The sequence below is a fragment of the Colobus angolensis genome, unplaced genomic scaffold (genome assembly GCF_000951035.1).
Source record: "Colobus angolensis palliatus isolate OR3802 unplaced genomic scaffold, Cang.pa_1.0 Scaffold11, whole genome shotgun sequence".
In the NCBI taxonomy this organism is placed as follows: Eukaryota; Metazoa; Chordata; class Mammalia; order Primates; family Cercopithecidae; genus Colobus; species Colobus angolensis.
Window position 1 is genome coordinate 4,882,927 of NW_012112030.1, and position 16,194 is coordinate 4,899,120.

At 33.5% G+C, this 16,194-nt stretch overlaps 1 protein-coding gene across 5 annotated transcripts; it reads right to left on the minus strand.

Annotated features, from left to right (window-relative positions):
- Positions 1-575: 575 nt before the first annotated feature.
- KLRF1 (killer cell lectin-like receptor subfamily F, member 1) lies at positions 576-15,402 on the minus strand. Of its 5 annotated transcripts, XM_011953124.1 has the most exons (6): positions 15,260-15,402; positions 10,491-10,589; positions 9,491-9,640; positions 3,611-3,750; positions 3,130-3,242; positions 576-1,156 (listed from the first exon to the last, which is right to left on the minus strand). In XM_011953124.1, the coding sequence occupies exons 1-6, from the start codon at positions 15,342-15,344 to the stop codon at positions 1,048-1,050; spliced, it is 696 nt and encodes a 231-aa protein (XP_011808514.1). In that variant the 5' UTR covers positions 15,345-15,402; the 3' UTR covers positions 576-1,047. The 5 variants fall into 5 exon arrangements, 4 of the variants coding, with proteins under 4 accessions (XP_011808514.1, XP_011808519.1, XP_011808536.1 ...); XM_011953129.1 differs by lacking the exon at positions 9,491-9,640; XR_001003016.1 differs by lacking the exons at positions 3,611-3,750; positions 9,491-9,640.
- Between the last annotated feature and the right edge of the window lie 792 nt (positions 15,403-16,194).

Consider the following 16,194-nt stretch of genomic DNA (forward strand, 5'->3'; position numbering starts at 1 on the left):
GAGAAACAATCAGAATATTTCAGTTGAAGAACATTTTACGAAATAATCAACGTGTAGTATTCAAAAGTGTCAAGGTCGTGAATGTCAAGGAAGACTCACGCACTCTTCCATATTGAAGGAGGCTAAAGAGATAATAGTCACCAGATGTAGACATTGATTCTGAGCTGGATGCTTTTACTCTAAAAACATTATTTTGACAAATAGCAAACCTTGAAGGAAATTTGGGAATTAGATGATAGTTCCATGTCAGTGTAAATTTGCTGCTTTTCATAATTTTATTGTGGTTATGTAGGAGAAAGCCCCTTTTTTGGAAGGAAATACACAAAAAGTATCCAATAACAAATGAAATGTTATAATAAAATGCATCAATTTGGCAAGTAATTCTCAAGAGGTTCAAGAAAAGCAGTATGTTCTTTTTCTGCACCTAATATCTTCTTATAAGTTTGAAAGCTTCCAAATTTGGAAACAAAAGTGCAACATATAAAAATTGTACAAAATATAAAACAGCACATTTAACACTTTTACCTAGAAATTCTACTTCTAGGGCTTGTATCATAGAAATAAAGGTGTCACTATTTAAGAAAACATTCAGGATGTTTATTGTAGCTGAGTGCAGAGTATCAAAAGCCTGGAAACAAAGTTAATTCTCTTTGATAAAAGGGTAAAAAAATGTATAAATCCACATTGTATTTCAACCCTTAGAAATAAGAAATTTTGCTTAGGACATTATTAAGAATTTAAAACGCAAGATACAGAAAAGCAGGCATAATTTGATCACATTTGGCATAAAATAAACAATGAATAAAAATCCTGGATATGATCACATGAAGTCACATTGGTTTATACTATCAGGTAAAAATTTTGAAGGGTACATTTTAGTTTGTTAACGGATTACTCTGAGGCTAGACCAGTGTCAATGACGGAGGGAGAAGACAGATTTTGGCATTTAATTGCACTTTAAAATCTTACACCTGGAGATTAATATTAGAAACTAATAGGCCAAATATAGTGATCACTGACTATTTCGCTGTGAATTTTGTCAAACTCTTAATACTGACAAATCCATTTGAAAACACTGCTGCAAGTTTCAGAGTAAATTTTGCTTTCCTTAATGGCAGCACAGCTGTTTTCTTTAGCTGGTCCCTTTATGAAGAATCTGGGGAAGAGAGAATGAGTATTTTGTTAAGCACTGTTGCTGAACACATCCATTTGTGCCCTCTGCTAATATCCTCTTTTAAATAAAAAAGTAATCAAAAATTTCAAAGCATTTTTACATACTTGAGTTGACTAACGATTACAATAACTCTGTAACTTAGCCTTGTTAGCTGTCGTTGATCAAGAGTTGCCAGAGAGTTTGCAACTAACAGAGATAAGAATAAATTTCCCTCCACATTCCCATTCTAGTATTCCTTCTCTTGCCCCATGTAGTTTAGTTACATTAAAAATAAGATTAACTCCATTTGGACAGCTCACTTAACCTCTCTTTCCTTCTTATATCTAATTGTATAAGGGTGGTAATAATACTTCATGATATTGTTTAGCATTTATATGAATTGGTGTTTGTAAAGAACTCAACACACAAAGCGACCTATGTATGACCTAAATAATAAATTCCGTACTTATTGCATTATTTACTTGCAATGTAACAGATTAAAAATATTAACAAATTCATATATAAAATAGTGTAGTATTAGTGATACATTCTGATAAATTTGTTTGACCTGTGGAAAAAGTTCAAGAAAGAATCTTGGAAAAGGTGCACATGATCTTCAACGCTTCCAAATTGATAAGGGCAAGTAAGTACTGAATTTTCGTATTAGAACATACACTTTGTCCAAGCTTAGATTTAAATTTTGTATTGAATATAATGTGGACAAAAATCTCCAAGCATGATCTAGAGTTAAAACTCAACCCTAAAGGGTAGTGTTGAATGGATGTGGCAAGAGGACAAAACAAAGTTTGGCAACTTCATGACGTTCAGTGACACAACTCTACTCTCAGATGACACACATCCATAATTGTATCCTTCAATCCAAATAATGTTTTTATTCACCTTTTATATTGATTTGGTGCAGTCAGATAGAAAATATTTAATATTTAATGATGTAATAGAAATAAGGGGAAAATAATAGCACCATTAACTTGGTTACTATAATGTACTATTTTTCTATCACTACCATGACAAATTACCACAAACTTAGTGTCCTAAAACAAGGTTAGTTTGTTATCTTACACTTATGAGTATCAGAAGCCCAAGACTGCCCTACAGGACTAAGACCAAAATGTCTGCAGAGTCACCTTCTGGATGTACTAGGGAGGAATCCGAGGCCACTTGCGTGCCTTGGTTCACAGAGGTGCTTTCACATCATGTGAATCTCTGTGTTCCACTTCATATCTCCCAATATGACTCTAATTCTGCTTCCTCCCTCTTCTAAGGGATTTAATTGGGACCACCCAGATAATCCAGCATGACATAGGAGATAGGAGGAATCCTATCTCCAGATTCCTCATTTAATCATACCTGCAAAGGTTCTTTTGCCATATAAAATAACATATTCACAGCATTTTGGGATTAGAATGTGGACATCTTTGGGGACCATTATCATGCCTACTAACAGGAATAGGATTTTGAATTTACCTGTTTTTCTAATTATATTTTTAATTAAATAAAATAATGCACACGAAAATATTGACAGAACTTTTAAAATCAATAATTCCATGCATTTGTTCAGAGACTTTTGGATAATCTTGTTCTATGTTGTATATATTGTTTATATTTTAACATTGTGATAATCACATAACACAAAAAATGCACGTTGGTTTTATTTTATTACTGAAGATGGCTAAAGAAAGCATTGAAAACTTTAAAAACAGGAGACCACATTGATGCAAGCTACTTTTCTATATAAAGTGTGAGAAATTTTAAAATCATAAACTACCTTTTTCAAATCCTTTTTCTTTAAAAATCAAATCAAAATATCTATCATTACTCCTGTAAATACTAAATTAATCTTCATTCTTTTGAATTCTGTAGTACCAGTAACTATTTCAGAGTTGAATTTGGTGAACCTGGAGGAGACATATTCTACAACAGACAATAATTCAGATTGCCTTTTAAGAAAGACTCACATCTTTGGATCTAGTGGAGAACCATCCACCCAAGTCCATGTCATTTTCAAGGAGGTAAAGTTAAGCCCCATCCATACGTAGTTTGATTGTCTTAAGTTTTTCTTTATAAAAGCCTAAAATGTGGACAATGAGGGACTAAATGAACAAAATATTTTAGCAATTCAGACACACTGAAGATTTTAAATTTTATTGCAAAGGAGCACTCTGCATGGGGATTCTTATGATAATCAATTCATATCTTACTTATACACACGTTATATCATATGTATGCTACACACACACACAATTGCAAGTTGAATATACGAATGTGGGCCAGATCCAGCATGAGAAGTGAGGCACTTGCTTGGAATACAAAATTTAAGACAGTGCCCAAAACTTCATAATCAAAGTAAATGATGATTTAATGCAAAGATGGAAAGATATTTAAGGAAAGCCATTTTCAACTGCAAAGATGCCATAACCCTGATACTAGACCAATTACCATTTCAAGTTCATCCTGTATGATTAGTAGATGAGATTTTCTTTCCAAACAATACACATAACTGTCATTCCAACTTTTCATCTCATTAGAGAACCAATAACACTTCCCTTGGTATTTGAGCCATTCTGATTGGCATAGTACTACAGAGAAATGTAGAAAACAAAATGAAATTAAAGTACATATGCATCTCTGAAAATTGGCAGTAAGAACAATACTTATATATTGTATAAATAAGAGTTGAGCTACAGTAAAATCACTCATAGCAAATTGTCCAGACATAAAAGATGGCCAAAACACAAATGATGGTCCTTGGAAATTAAGACAATTAATTTAATGAGATGAAGCAAAACCTAGACATAAGGGGAATTTTGATGCCAAGATCTATTATATTGACAAAAATAGCATGAACAAAATAAAATAGCTATTTGAGAGATTAGATAAAATATAATTTGTGTCACTTAGAATTTATCCACACAAAGGTTTTTTTTAACTTTTAAGTTCAGGGGTACACGTACAGGTTTGTTACATAGGTAAATTTGTGTCATGGGGCTTTGATGTATAGATTATTTCAACATCCAGGTAGCACCCAGTACCCATTAGTTATTTTTCTGATCCTCTCCCTCCTCCCACCCTTCACCTTCAAGTAGGCCCCAGTGTGTATGTTTTTTCCCTCCATGTGTCCATGTGTTCTCATCATTTAGCTCCCACTTATAAGTGAGAACATGCGATGTTTGGCTTTCTGTTCCTGCATTAGTCTGCTAAGGATAATAGCCTCCAGCCCCATCCATGTCTCTGCAAAGAACATGATCTCATTCTTTTTTATGGCTGCATAGTATTCCATGGTACATATGTACATTTTCTTTATCCAGTCTACTATTGATGTGCATTTAGGTTGATTCCACGTTTTTCTATAGTGAATAGTGCTGCAATGAGCATACACATACATGTGTCTTTACAATAGAATGATTTACATTCCTTTGGGTATGTACCCAGTAATGGGATTGCTGGGTTGAATTTGAATGGTATTTCTGTCTTTAGATCTTTGAGGAATTGCCACACAGTCTGAACAAATTTACACTTCCACCACCAGTGCATAAGCATTCCTTTTTCTCCACACCCTCACCAGCATGTTATTTTTTGACTTTCTAATAATAGCCATTCTGACTGATGTGAGTTAGTACCTCATCGTGGTTCACATCACTGATCATTAGAGGAAATGCAAATAAAAACCACACAAAGTTTTCAAATCACTCTCCTTGTAGTTGTGTATGTGTATCCCCTTCTCCCTCTTAATATTAAATAATTAATAATTAAATGGTTAAATTATGCCAAGAATGATAACACTTTATTTTCAACTTCTTTATTTTCAACCTCTTAATAACTGCAATATTATGTAGTTCTTTGATTTTCCTAAGTTAATATTAAGGAAAATTAAATTAAATAGAAAATATTGAGATTTTTGGCATAGTACTGAGAAAAAGTGAGATATATATAAAAATATAAAAAAGGCCAATATAACTATTTTAACTTATGACCCATTACAATCTCTCTCTTTTTATTTATTTTTTACCATGACTATTTTTCTTCACGTAACATAAAATTCGCCATTTTGGCCATCTTAAAGTGCAAATGCAGTGGCTTTTAATACACCCACAATGTTGTACAACTGTCACTACTATCTCATTCTAGAGCATTTGCATTACATATAAACACTAAGTAGTCACTACTCATTTTCTACTCCCACAGCCCTGGCAACCACTAGCCCGCTTTATGTCACTATGCAGTTGACTATGATGGACCCTTCATATAAATGAAATCATACAGTATGTGGCCTTTTGCATCTGCTTTTTCATTCATTCGGCACCATGTTTTCAAGGCTTGTAAAAGTTGTAGCATGTATCAGTACTACATTCTATTTTATGGTTGTAAGAATATTTTATAACATGTATGTAGTGCATTTTGTTTATCTCTTTATCAGCTGATGGACAGATATCTGAGCTGCTTCCATTCTTCGGCTATTATGAATATTGTTACTATGAACATTCATGTACAAATTTTTATAAGGACATATGTCTTCCATTTTATTGGATATATACCTAAAAGTTGAATGTCGGGTCATGTGATAATTTGAGGAACTGTCAAACTGTTTTCCGCAGTACTATAAAATTTTACATTTCTACCAGCAATATGTGAGCGATTTATCCACATCCTCACCAACATTTGCTCTTTTTGTGTGACTGTAGCCATCCTGGTGGGTGTGCAGTGGCTTTCCACCCTGGATTTGATTTCACATTTCCCTAATGAATTATCATATTAAACATCTTTGCAAGTGCTTATTGGCCTTTTTTATAGTGTTTTTTGGAGAAATGTCTATTCATGTCCTTTGCTTATTTTTAAATTGGGTTGTGTTTTTGAGTTATAAGTGTTCTTTATATGTTCTGAATATTATACCCCTATCTGACACATGATCTGCAAATATATCTTTCTCTTTTGGTGTATTGTCTTTTCCATTTGACATGTTAGAAGGGCCTGAATTTTGGGAATTCAGAGGTAAAACTTTATGAACTGAATGTTTGCATACCCCAAAACTCATATGCTGAAATCCTACCTCCCAATATGATGGTATTAGGAGGTGGGCATTTGGGAGCTAAGAACAGATGAAGATCAGAATGGGATTAGTACTTGCAAGAGTCCTGAGATAACTTGAGTCATTCTGCTATCTGCCATGAGAGATTTCAATGAGAAGTTGGCAGTCTGCAACAGAGAAGAGGGCCCTCACCAGAACCCAACCATGCTGGCACTGTAATCTCAGACTTCCAGTCTTTAGAACTGTCAGAAATAAATATCTGTTGTTTATAAGCAACCTAGCTTATGGTAATTTGCTGTGACACCCCAAACTAAGTAAGACATATCCACATGACCTCATCTAAATCTAATTACTTCCTAAAGACCACATCTCCAAATCCCAGCACATCGGGGGTTAGAGTTTCAATATATGAATTAAGGGGAGGTACAATTCAGTCCACAGCAACCAAGTAAATGTGAAGGCAAATTGTGATTGATTCTCCTGAAAAATTTTTACTAAATAGAACATGTTAGCTAAGTCTGTTCCCAAACCATTTACCTATGTTTTGAAGGTCATTCATTAAAGCAATTATCCAATAAAGGTGCTCTAATAAAAGGAATAATTTTTCTTAACTCTCTGTAGTCTATAGTTAGCCTTCACTCTCTAGTAGTGGCTTTACACATATTAGAAGTTAACTTCCATACCAGGAAGTTAAAAGGCAACATGGTAAAGAATAGAATTCCTTTGACAAAGTCAGCTATAACAGACCACAATCCTGCAGTGCTTTGCCTTGCTTGGTATCTTGGAGTATTTATCACTCACACTGGTGGGGAAGATTAACTGTTTTCCACTATGTGGTGCCCGCCGATAGTGTAAAAGCTTTCCATGAGATCACGTGCTGACTGAGAAGGTCCATTTCAAGGATCAGCAAAGGAATAGTCTTGAGGGACAACCAGGATGAAAGCATCTTTCAGCAAAATGGGACCAATTTTAATATTTGAGCAGGGAATTGCCTCTTTAATTTACCCTTCCTCAAAGCTATTCCCCTCCCAGAAAAATCACTTGAATTTATGAGTGCTTCCTGGAATAAGAGGAATTGGGGCATTCATGTCTAAAAGTCAGTCAGGGCCAGTCAAAGTTGTTTATTTTTTGGAGACTCAACCTCAATTAATTTGGTAAAAGAGTGAATATCTACTAGAAGAGGCCTGCTTTCATGCCCACCATATCCCTGTGTGGGAGCAGGATCCTGCTACTCATGGATACAGAAGGAGGTGCAGAAGGAAAGATTGCCTCCAGAAGCTAAGGACAAGCCTGGCACTGTTGTCATCCAACCCTAGTAAGTATTGCAATTGTTTCATCATTCTACCAGAGATTATCCAACCTGGGACCCATCTGTCTTTTGGGGTCCAATATAAACTCTCTTTTTCTCAGGGCTCACCCTGGACCAGGGGCCTGACTGTAAGTTGTGTGTTTGGCCTAGCAAAGGGATGGCCTTGCTATCAGTGGTGATTTTGATTCAAGTCAGGTGAGGTGTTATTTGTAGAATTAGCAGACAACAGTAACTGAGTTTGTCTTTCATGAGTTTCCATGAAATCCAGAGCATCTATGGACTCTTGAATTGTTTTAGCAGTAGATATCACTGCCAGTAAAGAAGACTTAGATATCTGCCATGAGGCTACCAAAGGATATTTGTAAAAATTAAGTTAAATGTGTTAGCTTTTGTCACATGAGGCAACGTATAATAGTTGGAACGAACAACAGGACTAACTGAAAAGCTTGAGAGGAAAACCTGGGGGATGAGCTGTTTCAGGAATAAGGACTTTGAAAAGCTCCCACATAATCCTGAAAATCTGGAAGGCCAGGCACAAGCCCTGGGCTGGGTGCATGCTCAGAAATTACCTGAAAAGGTCCTAAGATCTCACATCGGACTGACCTTTAAGCTCTGCACATACAAACGTTGTGCATATCTATATTTACAGATATACATATGACTATCAATATTTATAGATACAGAGATACATATAAATATGTATGTTTCTATATTTACAGATATACACACACAATGGACTATTATTCACCCATAAAAAGGAATAAAATGTGGATGAACTTTAAAAACATTACGCTAAGTGAAAGAAACCCAAGGCCAAATATTGTGTGATTCTATTATGGGAAAATCCAGAATAGGCAAATCCGTATAGACTGAAAGAAGATGTGTAGTTGTCAGAGGCTAAATGGGGGGAGAATGGAGGTGATTTGCTTATTGGGTATGTAAGGGATTTATTTTTGGGAAAAGTTTTTCAACTAGATAAACATGGTAGCTGCACAATGTTTGAAGGGTCTAAACGTCATGAAATTGTTTACTTTTAAAGGTTCAAGTGTTTGAATTGTACCTCAGTTAAAAAAAGGAATAGGAAATAAATATATTATAGCTCAACATACAGTATTTGTACCTACTTTAATTAATGTTTAATGACATGTATATGATTCCATGTTTACCTACCAAAGCCGCCTTAACTTTCCTAAGGTGTTATTGCAATGATACCCAACACAATGACAGACATTAGAGATAGAGAGACAATAAAATATGAGACAAAGCTACAATATCTCTATCGGTTTGGGACGTATACCTGTGAAACAGACAGATAAGCCAAATGAAGAGAGTGTCAATCAGTAGAACATAAAATATGTGATATGAACTAGCAGATTAGAAAAAATCCTTTTATAATAATTATGCATTTATCTGGAAAGTCATAATATATCATCTCATACAATAAAATAAATGTCAGAATTATCAGTTAAGGATTTAAAAGTTCAACTTAAACATTTAAAAATAGAAGGTAATGTTATCAAAATTCTGTATGACTGGAATTTCTAAGCTTAAGAGTCTAAGCTTAAAATCATAACAAATAACTTTTAAAATATTGACTTTTATCCAGTCTGTATTTCAGAAAAAGAAGAATAAATAGGTGACAAGCAAGAATGGCTATTTACATACTGCTTTTTAATAACAACTAACTTTCCGTATTTGTATGTATCAACTTGATTTTAAATTCCTGGAGGCAAGAGCCTATTTCTTATGTTGTTTTACAATTTTTCTCCCACTGCAACAAGTTTAAAGATATCTGCGCGACAGAGCAATACTCTGTCTCAAAAAAAAAAAAGAAAAAAAATCTAAATCAAGTTTTGAATGAAAAGTAGATTTATACCAAACCTTTACATGTTAGTTTAATCTATTGCATACTTGTTCAAAAATGCTCAACATTTAGAGAGTCCAAAAGATTAAAACAAGGATAAGCCAAAGCCTTGAGACACACCTGTCTGGTCTGCAGATCTCGAAACACAAAGGTCCTTATTACTTGTATTTCTTTTTGTGCCGTTATTCATTTTTAGGTCTCCAGTATCCTCATGCTCGGTGGTATTTGAATGACTTCCTTTTTGGCATTTTAGCAACACTCCCTGAGAAACTGGAATATTTTAAGGTTAGGCAAATATCTTCTCTGTGGAATGTCTCAGAGACACATTCATTGGGATGATTCTGATGATTGGAACAAGAAATAATTGAGGGGATCACTAGGATCTTTTTAAAATTTTCATGTCTATGGATGGAAAGAATTCAAAATCTTACACAATCAATTCATTTATACAACACACACTTGGTGAGAATTTGTTCCATGCCAGGCATTCCTATGAACTGGTAATACAATAGTAAATGAAGTCAAGTTTCTGCTCTGGGAAGTATATAGGCTCTTTTCATCCTTTCTTAATGTTTTGCTGCAACCTCCAATACTGTATTCAGCACACTGTAACATAATTACTTAATACCTGCTTCTCGCACTAGAATATAACATTCCTCACCCTGACTATTCTTTTCTTAAAACTTTTGGGGAATTTGTAATATTTGGAGTATTGTAGTTGCTCAGTGAATATTTGTTGGACAAAAGGAAAAGCAAACTAAATACAACCTTAGATAAAATGCATTAGAATGTTTAAGCAAAACAGTAAAATTGTATCTATTACCAGTATCTAAGAAACACAGAAAAATGGTTTCAAATACCACACATACACACACACACTCTACACATACACTCCTTTCTCCGTATTAGACTGTATGCCACTTGAGGGCAAGATACTTACCTGATTTGATTGCATATTAAATATAGCACCGTGTAGTGTACTAATAGAGTTTTACATGCAGTAGCTTCTAATTCAATCTTGGTTAATGTCGTGAAGAATGAATGAATAATTATAAAAAGATTTACAAGAAACAAGTAAACATCTTTCATACTTTTTTTTAATTAAGATCTTCTGACTTACCCAATAGGATCAGGGAGATCAAAGTCAAAGCCAGAATACCATTCATGGTTCCAGATATTCCCAGTAAGATTTTATACCAGTGCAACACCACTGAATAATCTGAGACATTAATCACATGAATTAGTTTAGAAAAGTATGTTTACAGGGAGTAATATAATATCAATTGTAATAATAGGATTGTATAATGTATAAGGTTGGGTTTCAAAGGATATTAGGCAAACAAAGGAATGCAGACTAAGTAAATAGAAAAATATATACATTTATTTAATAACGATAACACTCTGGATGGTCAGAAGCTATGAAACATGTCATATCAAATCCTAAGAAACTGCTAATATTTAACATTATTAACTTGTAGAAAGAATTTTACTCTATATACTGAATAATTTTCCAACCATTACAGGGACACATGCACTCACGCACATGCACATGCATTTACAGATAATACATGTATATCCACATAAACACCTTCTAATTCATCATTAATATAACATTTACAAGTCCTTTGAGCCTTTTTTATTTACTAAGGATGAATCAGAACTAAATATGGCTTTAGGTATCCTGCTATTCTAATCAAAAAAACCCTAAAATCCTTCGTAAGTCATGAATAATATTTCATCTTCTTATTACATGGTAAACTTTTAAGAACTGTTTCATTTTTCATATATTTACACTGTCAAGTTTAAAAATAAGAGTGCTTGTTCAATGATTATTATTCAAGAAACTGCTATCATTGGACAGACATTAGAGAGTCTCATCCAGAGGATTTAGGTCTTCTGGGCACTGACTTATGAAATTACATGAATAATTGTGTTATACTGAATAAGTGAATATCTATGCTTTGTGAAACACTTTGTCCTTATCAAAGATAATTTATGTAAATCGATCATAATAATTGATAAGAATCCTCTGTTGTAACTGAAATAATTCTTATTGTTCAGTCAATAAATCGAATTACTAATGCTGAAATTTATATTCTAAATACACTTTAAACCTGGATAAAATAGAGAAACTACATTTGAAGCTGTCAAGCCCTGTCAGAAAAGCACATGATGAACCCTATAGAATTATATTTTACATAAGTAGTTTGCAGGTTTTCTCTTATTATAACATTGTCAAAGATACTAAAATAATTTTATCAGAATTCATTTAATGCATACGACACATTTCTCAGATTGTTTTGGAATTTTTGGTATGTTAATATTGATAAGCAATAAATTCCAAGAAACCAAGCACAGTGTATTAAAAATGTCGTATATTTATTTTAAAACTTAAAAAATAATTATCAGAAAACATCAGGAAAAAAAAAGTTGTGGAAGGCAGTTGAAATTCAACCCAGACTCAATTATTTCTCCCAAGCACTTCAGGTTGCAGTGAGCTGAGATTGCGCCACTGCACTCCAGCCTGGGCTATAAAGTGAGACTGCGTCTCAAAAAATAATAATAATAAAATAAAAATAAAAGTAAAAAAATTTTTTAAAAGATGCTGAATAATGGAGAAAGTAACACTTTCATTATCCTGTATTTTCTCCTGTAAGGAAGTGGTTTAATTTAACTTATAATGGTTAAAACACAAGCCTTTTTACCACTCAAAACCAGAAATAATAAAATAAAAAACCAAAATCAGTCTTATGAATGTATATACAAAAATGTTAAATACATTATCAGCAACCAAAATATAACCATGTTTGGTTTATTCTAGGAATGTAAAGATTATTCAATAGTAGAAAATCCATGTTAATAGTATATTAATAAAGTTAGGGAAAAATCTATCATCATCTCAATAGATGTAAAAAATGAAACTGATAAAATCTTATACCTTTATGTTAAAAAACAGAAATTAATGGATACTTTTTCAACATAATACTTTTATGTCTAATGAAGCTAACATCTTATTGAATTGAGAAAACTGAAAGAAACTTTTCTGCTTAAGTCCAGAAAAAGAAAGATATCTTAAATCTCCACTACTTTTTAATATGAAGAGGTAATATATAATGCAATGAAGAAAAAAATTCTAATTACAGGTAGAAATATTAGAAAAAGAAGGTAAAATTATTTGAAGGTAATGTGAGTATAATCAATTGAAAAAAATACCATAATTCCAGGAACAAAAAATAGTAGCTGCATTTATAAAAATAACATACTAAAATCAGTGCCCTGTATAATCCAGTAACCACTGTGAAAACATAGATGAAAGAAATTCATTCCTCATGGATAGTTAACCAAAAAAACAAACAAACAAAAAGAAAACTAGACAGAAAATCGACAAGTGCCCCAACCCAATACAAACAAAACAAAACTAAACTAACTGAAAACTGAATAATATTAATTTGATCATGTTCTTGGAAAAGAAAACTATGTGTCATAAATATAAATTCTCCCGAAGTTGAATGACAAACTAGGAAGTAATTTAGATGTAAAAGCTACATTGGGTTGTTTTATTTTTTGTTGTTTGTGGTGAGTGAGCCTGAATAATTTTTTATAAAGTTATTTGGAAGAACAGAAGAGTGAGAATAGCTAAGTAAACACCGAAAATATAGAAATACAAAATGGTACAATTTTATGAAGGGTGCTGGATTTATTCAAGGTGGATTTCTCTGAAAGTCATTTTTTAAATTTTTTAACTTTGTATTTATTTATTTGAGACAGGGTCTCACTCTGTTGCTCAGGTTGGAGTGCAGTGTGGCACCTTTATAGCTCATTGTAACCTTGAGCTCCTGGGCTCAGAGATCCTCCCGCTGAGCACCCTGTGTAGCTAGGACTACAGGCATGTGCCACCATGACTGACTAATTCTTTTATCTCTATTGTTTGTAGAGATCGGAGTCTTCATTTGTTGCCCAGGCAGGTCTTGAACTCCTGGTTTCAAGTGATCATCCTGCCTCGGCCTTCCAAAGTGCTGGGATTAATGGCATGAGCTGCCACACTTGGCCCTTTATTATATAAGTTTGACTGAAAATATGTAAATGTTTTACATTACTATAAGTTAAACAAAAATGAAAAAATCCATAAAAAATGAAGAAAAGGAATCTAACTAGGTATTGCTAGTGTCTTCACTATAGAGAGAGGAATTACTTAAAATGATTTTAAAACATTTAATGGTGCATGCTCAATGGACTGTATCTTAAGGATTTTTAAACCTGCAAAACATTTTAATCTGTTTTAACTAACTAACTTAGTATAATATTATTTCTATAGTGATTCTGAAACTACTATATATGCATAGTGGGATAAAGCAGCTATGTAACTTCTTACTATCCCTGGCAACAAAGATTTTTCAATATATGAGAAAAGATTTACAAATATGCCATCACAAAATTAAGTTATATGAATGAACATCATAACCCCAAGGCTCAAATTGTCAATCTAATTCACATAAGATATGTCTTACCTCAAGCTTTAATAAATATTAGCTAAAGGTACAAGACATAAATATTAGTATGTGTCACTTAAATATCTGGGAGCTGAAAATCTGCCCATTTTTGCCTCAGAAAGACATTTATGAACAGAGTGTGGAAAAAAGTCTGCAGAGAAGTCACTACATTTTGTAGTCTTTCAGGTTTAATATCTCTAGTTTCCAAAAATGAAATAAAAACTGAGCATAGACAGTGAAGACTTGAAAATATGGGAATCTGTAAAAATTGACATGAAAGAAGCAATAAATTTTTTACACATAGCAGGTGTGTAACTCTAAGATGAATCAGTGATGGATGATACTTGCGAAAGGAGTCAAGAGATAAGTAACATCTTCGTGGGGGAAGTTATTAAAAGAGAAATATTTAGAAAGCAATAGAACAGAACAGACAGTCTCTATAACTGCAGTTATTTGTGTCTTTAATTTCTGCTTATCTCTTTTGCCATATCACATTCAGGTGGCATGATGGAATTGCACTATGTATGGAGGGTATGCTTGAAGTAGTAAATTAAATTGTTGATTGCTGGTGCATAAACTTTATTTTGAGTCAACCTGGTGAAGAGTATATTTTAAAGTTTTAGAGAAGTTGAATTAAAAATTAGTATTAAAGGCCGGGCACATTGGCTCACGCCTGTAATCCCAACACTTTGGAAGACTAAAGCGGGAGGATCACCTGAGCTCAGGAGTTCAAGACCAGCCTGGCCAACATGGTAAAACGCTGTCTCTACTAAAAATGAAAAAAATTAGCCAGGCGTGGTGGTGGGCACCTGTAATCTCAGCTACTCAGAAGGCTGAGCCAGGAGAATCTCTTGAACCCGGGAGGCAGAGATTGCAGTGAGCCGAGATCATGCCATTGCACTCCAGCCTGAGCAACAATACTGAAACTCCGTCTCAAAAAAAAAAAAAGCATTAAAACACCATATTCTATGAATGATAAGGAGGTGAATGGCACCAAATATTCACTAATTTGAAATTATTAATCTTAATTAAGTGTGCATATTTCCTCAGAAAATGTCCTTAAGAAATTACATCAGACAAAATATTACAAGTAAGCATTAGCTCCACATTGATAAATGGGAGAGAGAGAGAGAGAGAATCTTACGGGAAATTTGTAAGATTAAATGAAGGAACATAGATAAAACACTCTGTATAGTGCCTGCAACTGGTGTTTCTTCAATGGTAAGAGTGGCTGTTATTTTTAAATCATTATTAGTATTGAAAGAGAGGGAAGAAAGATACAGAGACAGAGAAAGAAAAGCACCCAAATAATGAAACAGTCCAATAACACAATAGAAGAGAATGTGGAAAACTACTACGTTAATTCACACCAATTGAAAAACGAAATTAAATTCTATACCTTTAAATGTAAGTTGAGCTGTTTGGGTAGAACTCCTTTTCTTTGACTGTACATTCAATGTCATGTATCTTTCTTCATCTTGCATCTTCAGTGTGAGTGAATGTGTGTATATACAAGTATGGTTTGTTTTACTAAGTATAACATGAAATGAGGAAAGAATAATAAACCTGCTGCTAATCAGAGATGCTCCTCAAATCGTCCTTTCACAGTACATACAAGGGTTCACAGTTTCATTTATTTGTGAAAACCTCAGAGGAAATGTTGTCTTTTTAAAAGTTGCTTTTCCATGACGTAGATAACACATAATTTCTCAACTGTCCACCACATATTGAATTGAATATTCTTTTGAGTGCTTTATAAATTTCTATTAATTTACCTTAAAGTCAAGGGAATGGAAATGATACCCCTTTTTGAGGTGAGGTAAATAATACATGGCTGCCTTTTGTTAGAGCCTAAATATTTACATCATTTGAATTACACTCCCTAACATATTGATATTTAATTTAATAATTTGTAATTGCCAAACAATTAAATTCTTTATCCTAAAACAGCATCGTTTATAAATCATACTAATAATGTAACAATATAGTTTGTTTTTTTTAATGTTTAGGTTCAGGGCTACACGTGCAGGTTTGTTATATAGGTAACATCATGTCACAGGGGTTTGCTGTACAGATTATTTCATCACCCAGGTATTCAGACTGGTACTAAATAGTTACGTTTTTCTGATTCTGCCCCTCCTTCCACCCTCCACCCTCAAGTAGGCCCCAGTGTCTGTCGTTCTCCTCTATGTGTACATGTGTTCTCATCATTTAGATCCCAATTATAAATGAGAACATGTGGTATTTGGTTTTCTGTTCCCCCATTAGTTTGTTAAGGATAATAGCCTCTAGCTTCATCTATGTTCCTGCAATGGACATCGTCTCATTCTTTTT

Bases quoted from the DNA above. Each gene is read 5' to 3' on its own strand.
- KLRF1 (XM_011953124.1), bottom strand. From the start codon at position 15,344: ATGCAAGATGAAGAAAGATACATGACATTGAATGTACAGTCAAAGAAA. The intron at 3,751-9,490 runs GTGTGTCTCAAG...ATTTCTCTGTAG, and splicing joins GAGATCTGCAGACCAGACAG to TACTATGCCAATCAGAATGG. The intron at 3,243-3,610 runs GTAATTGGTCTA...TCCACATTTTAG, and splicing joins TACAGGATGAACTTGAAATG to GCTTTTATAAAGAAAAACTT.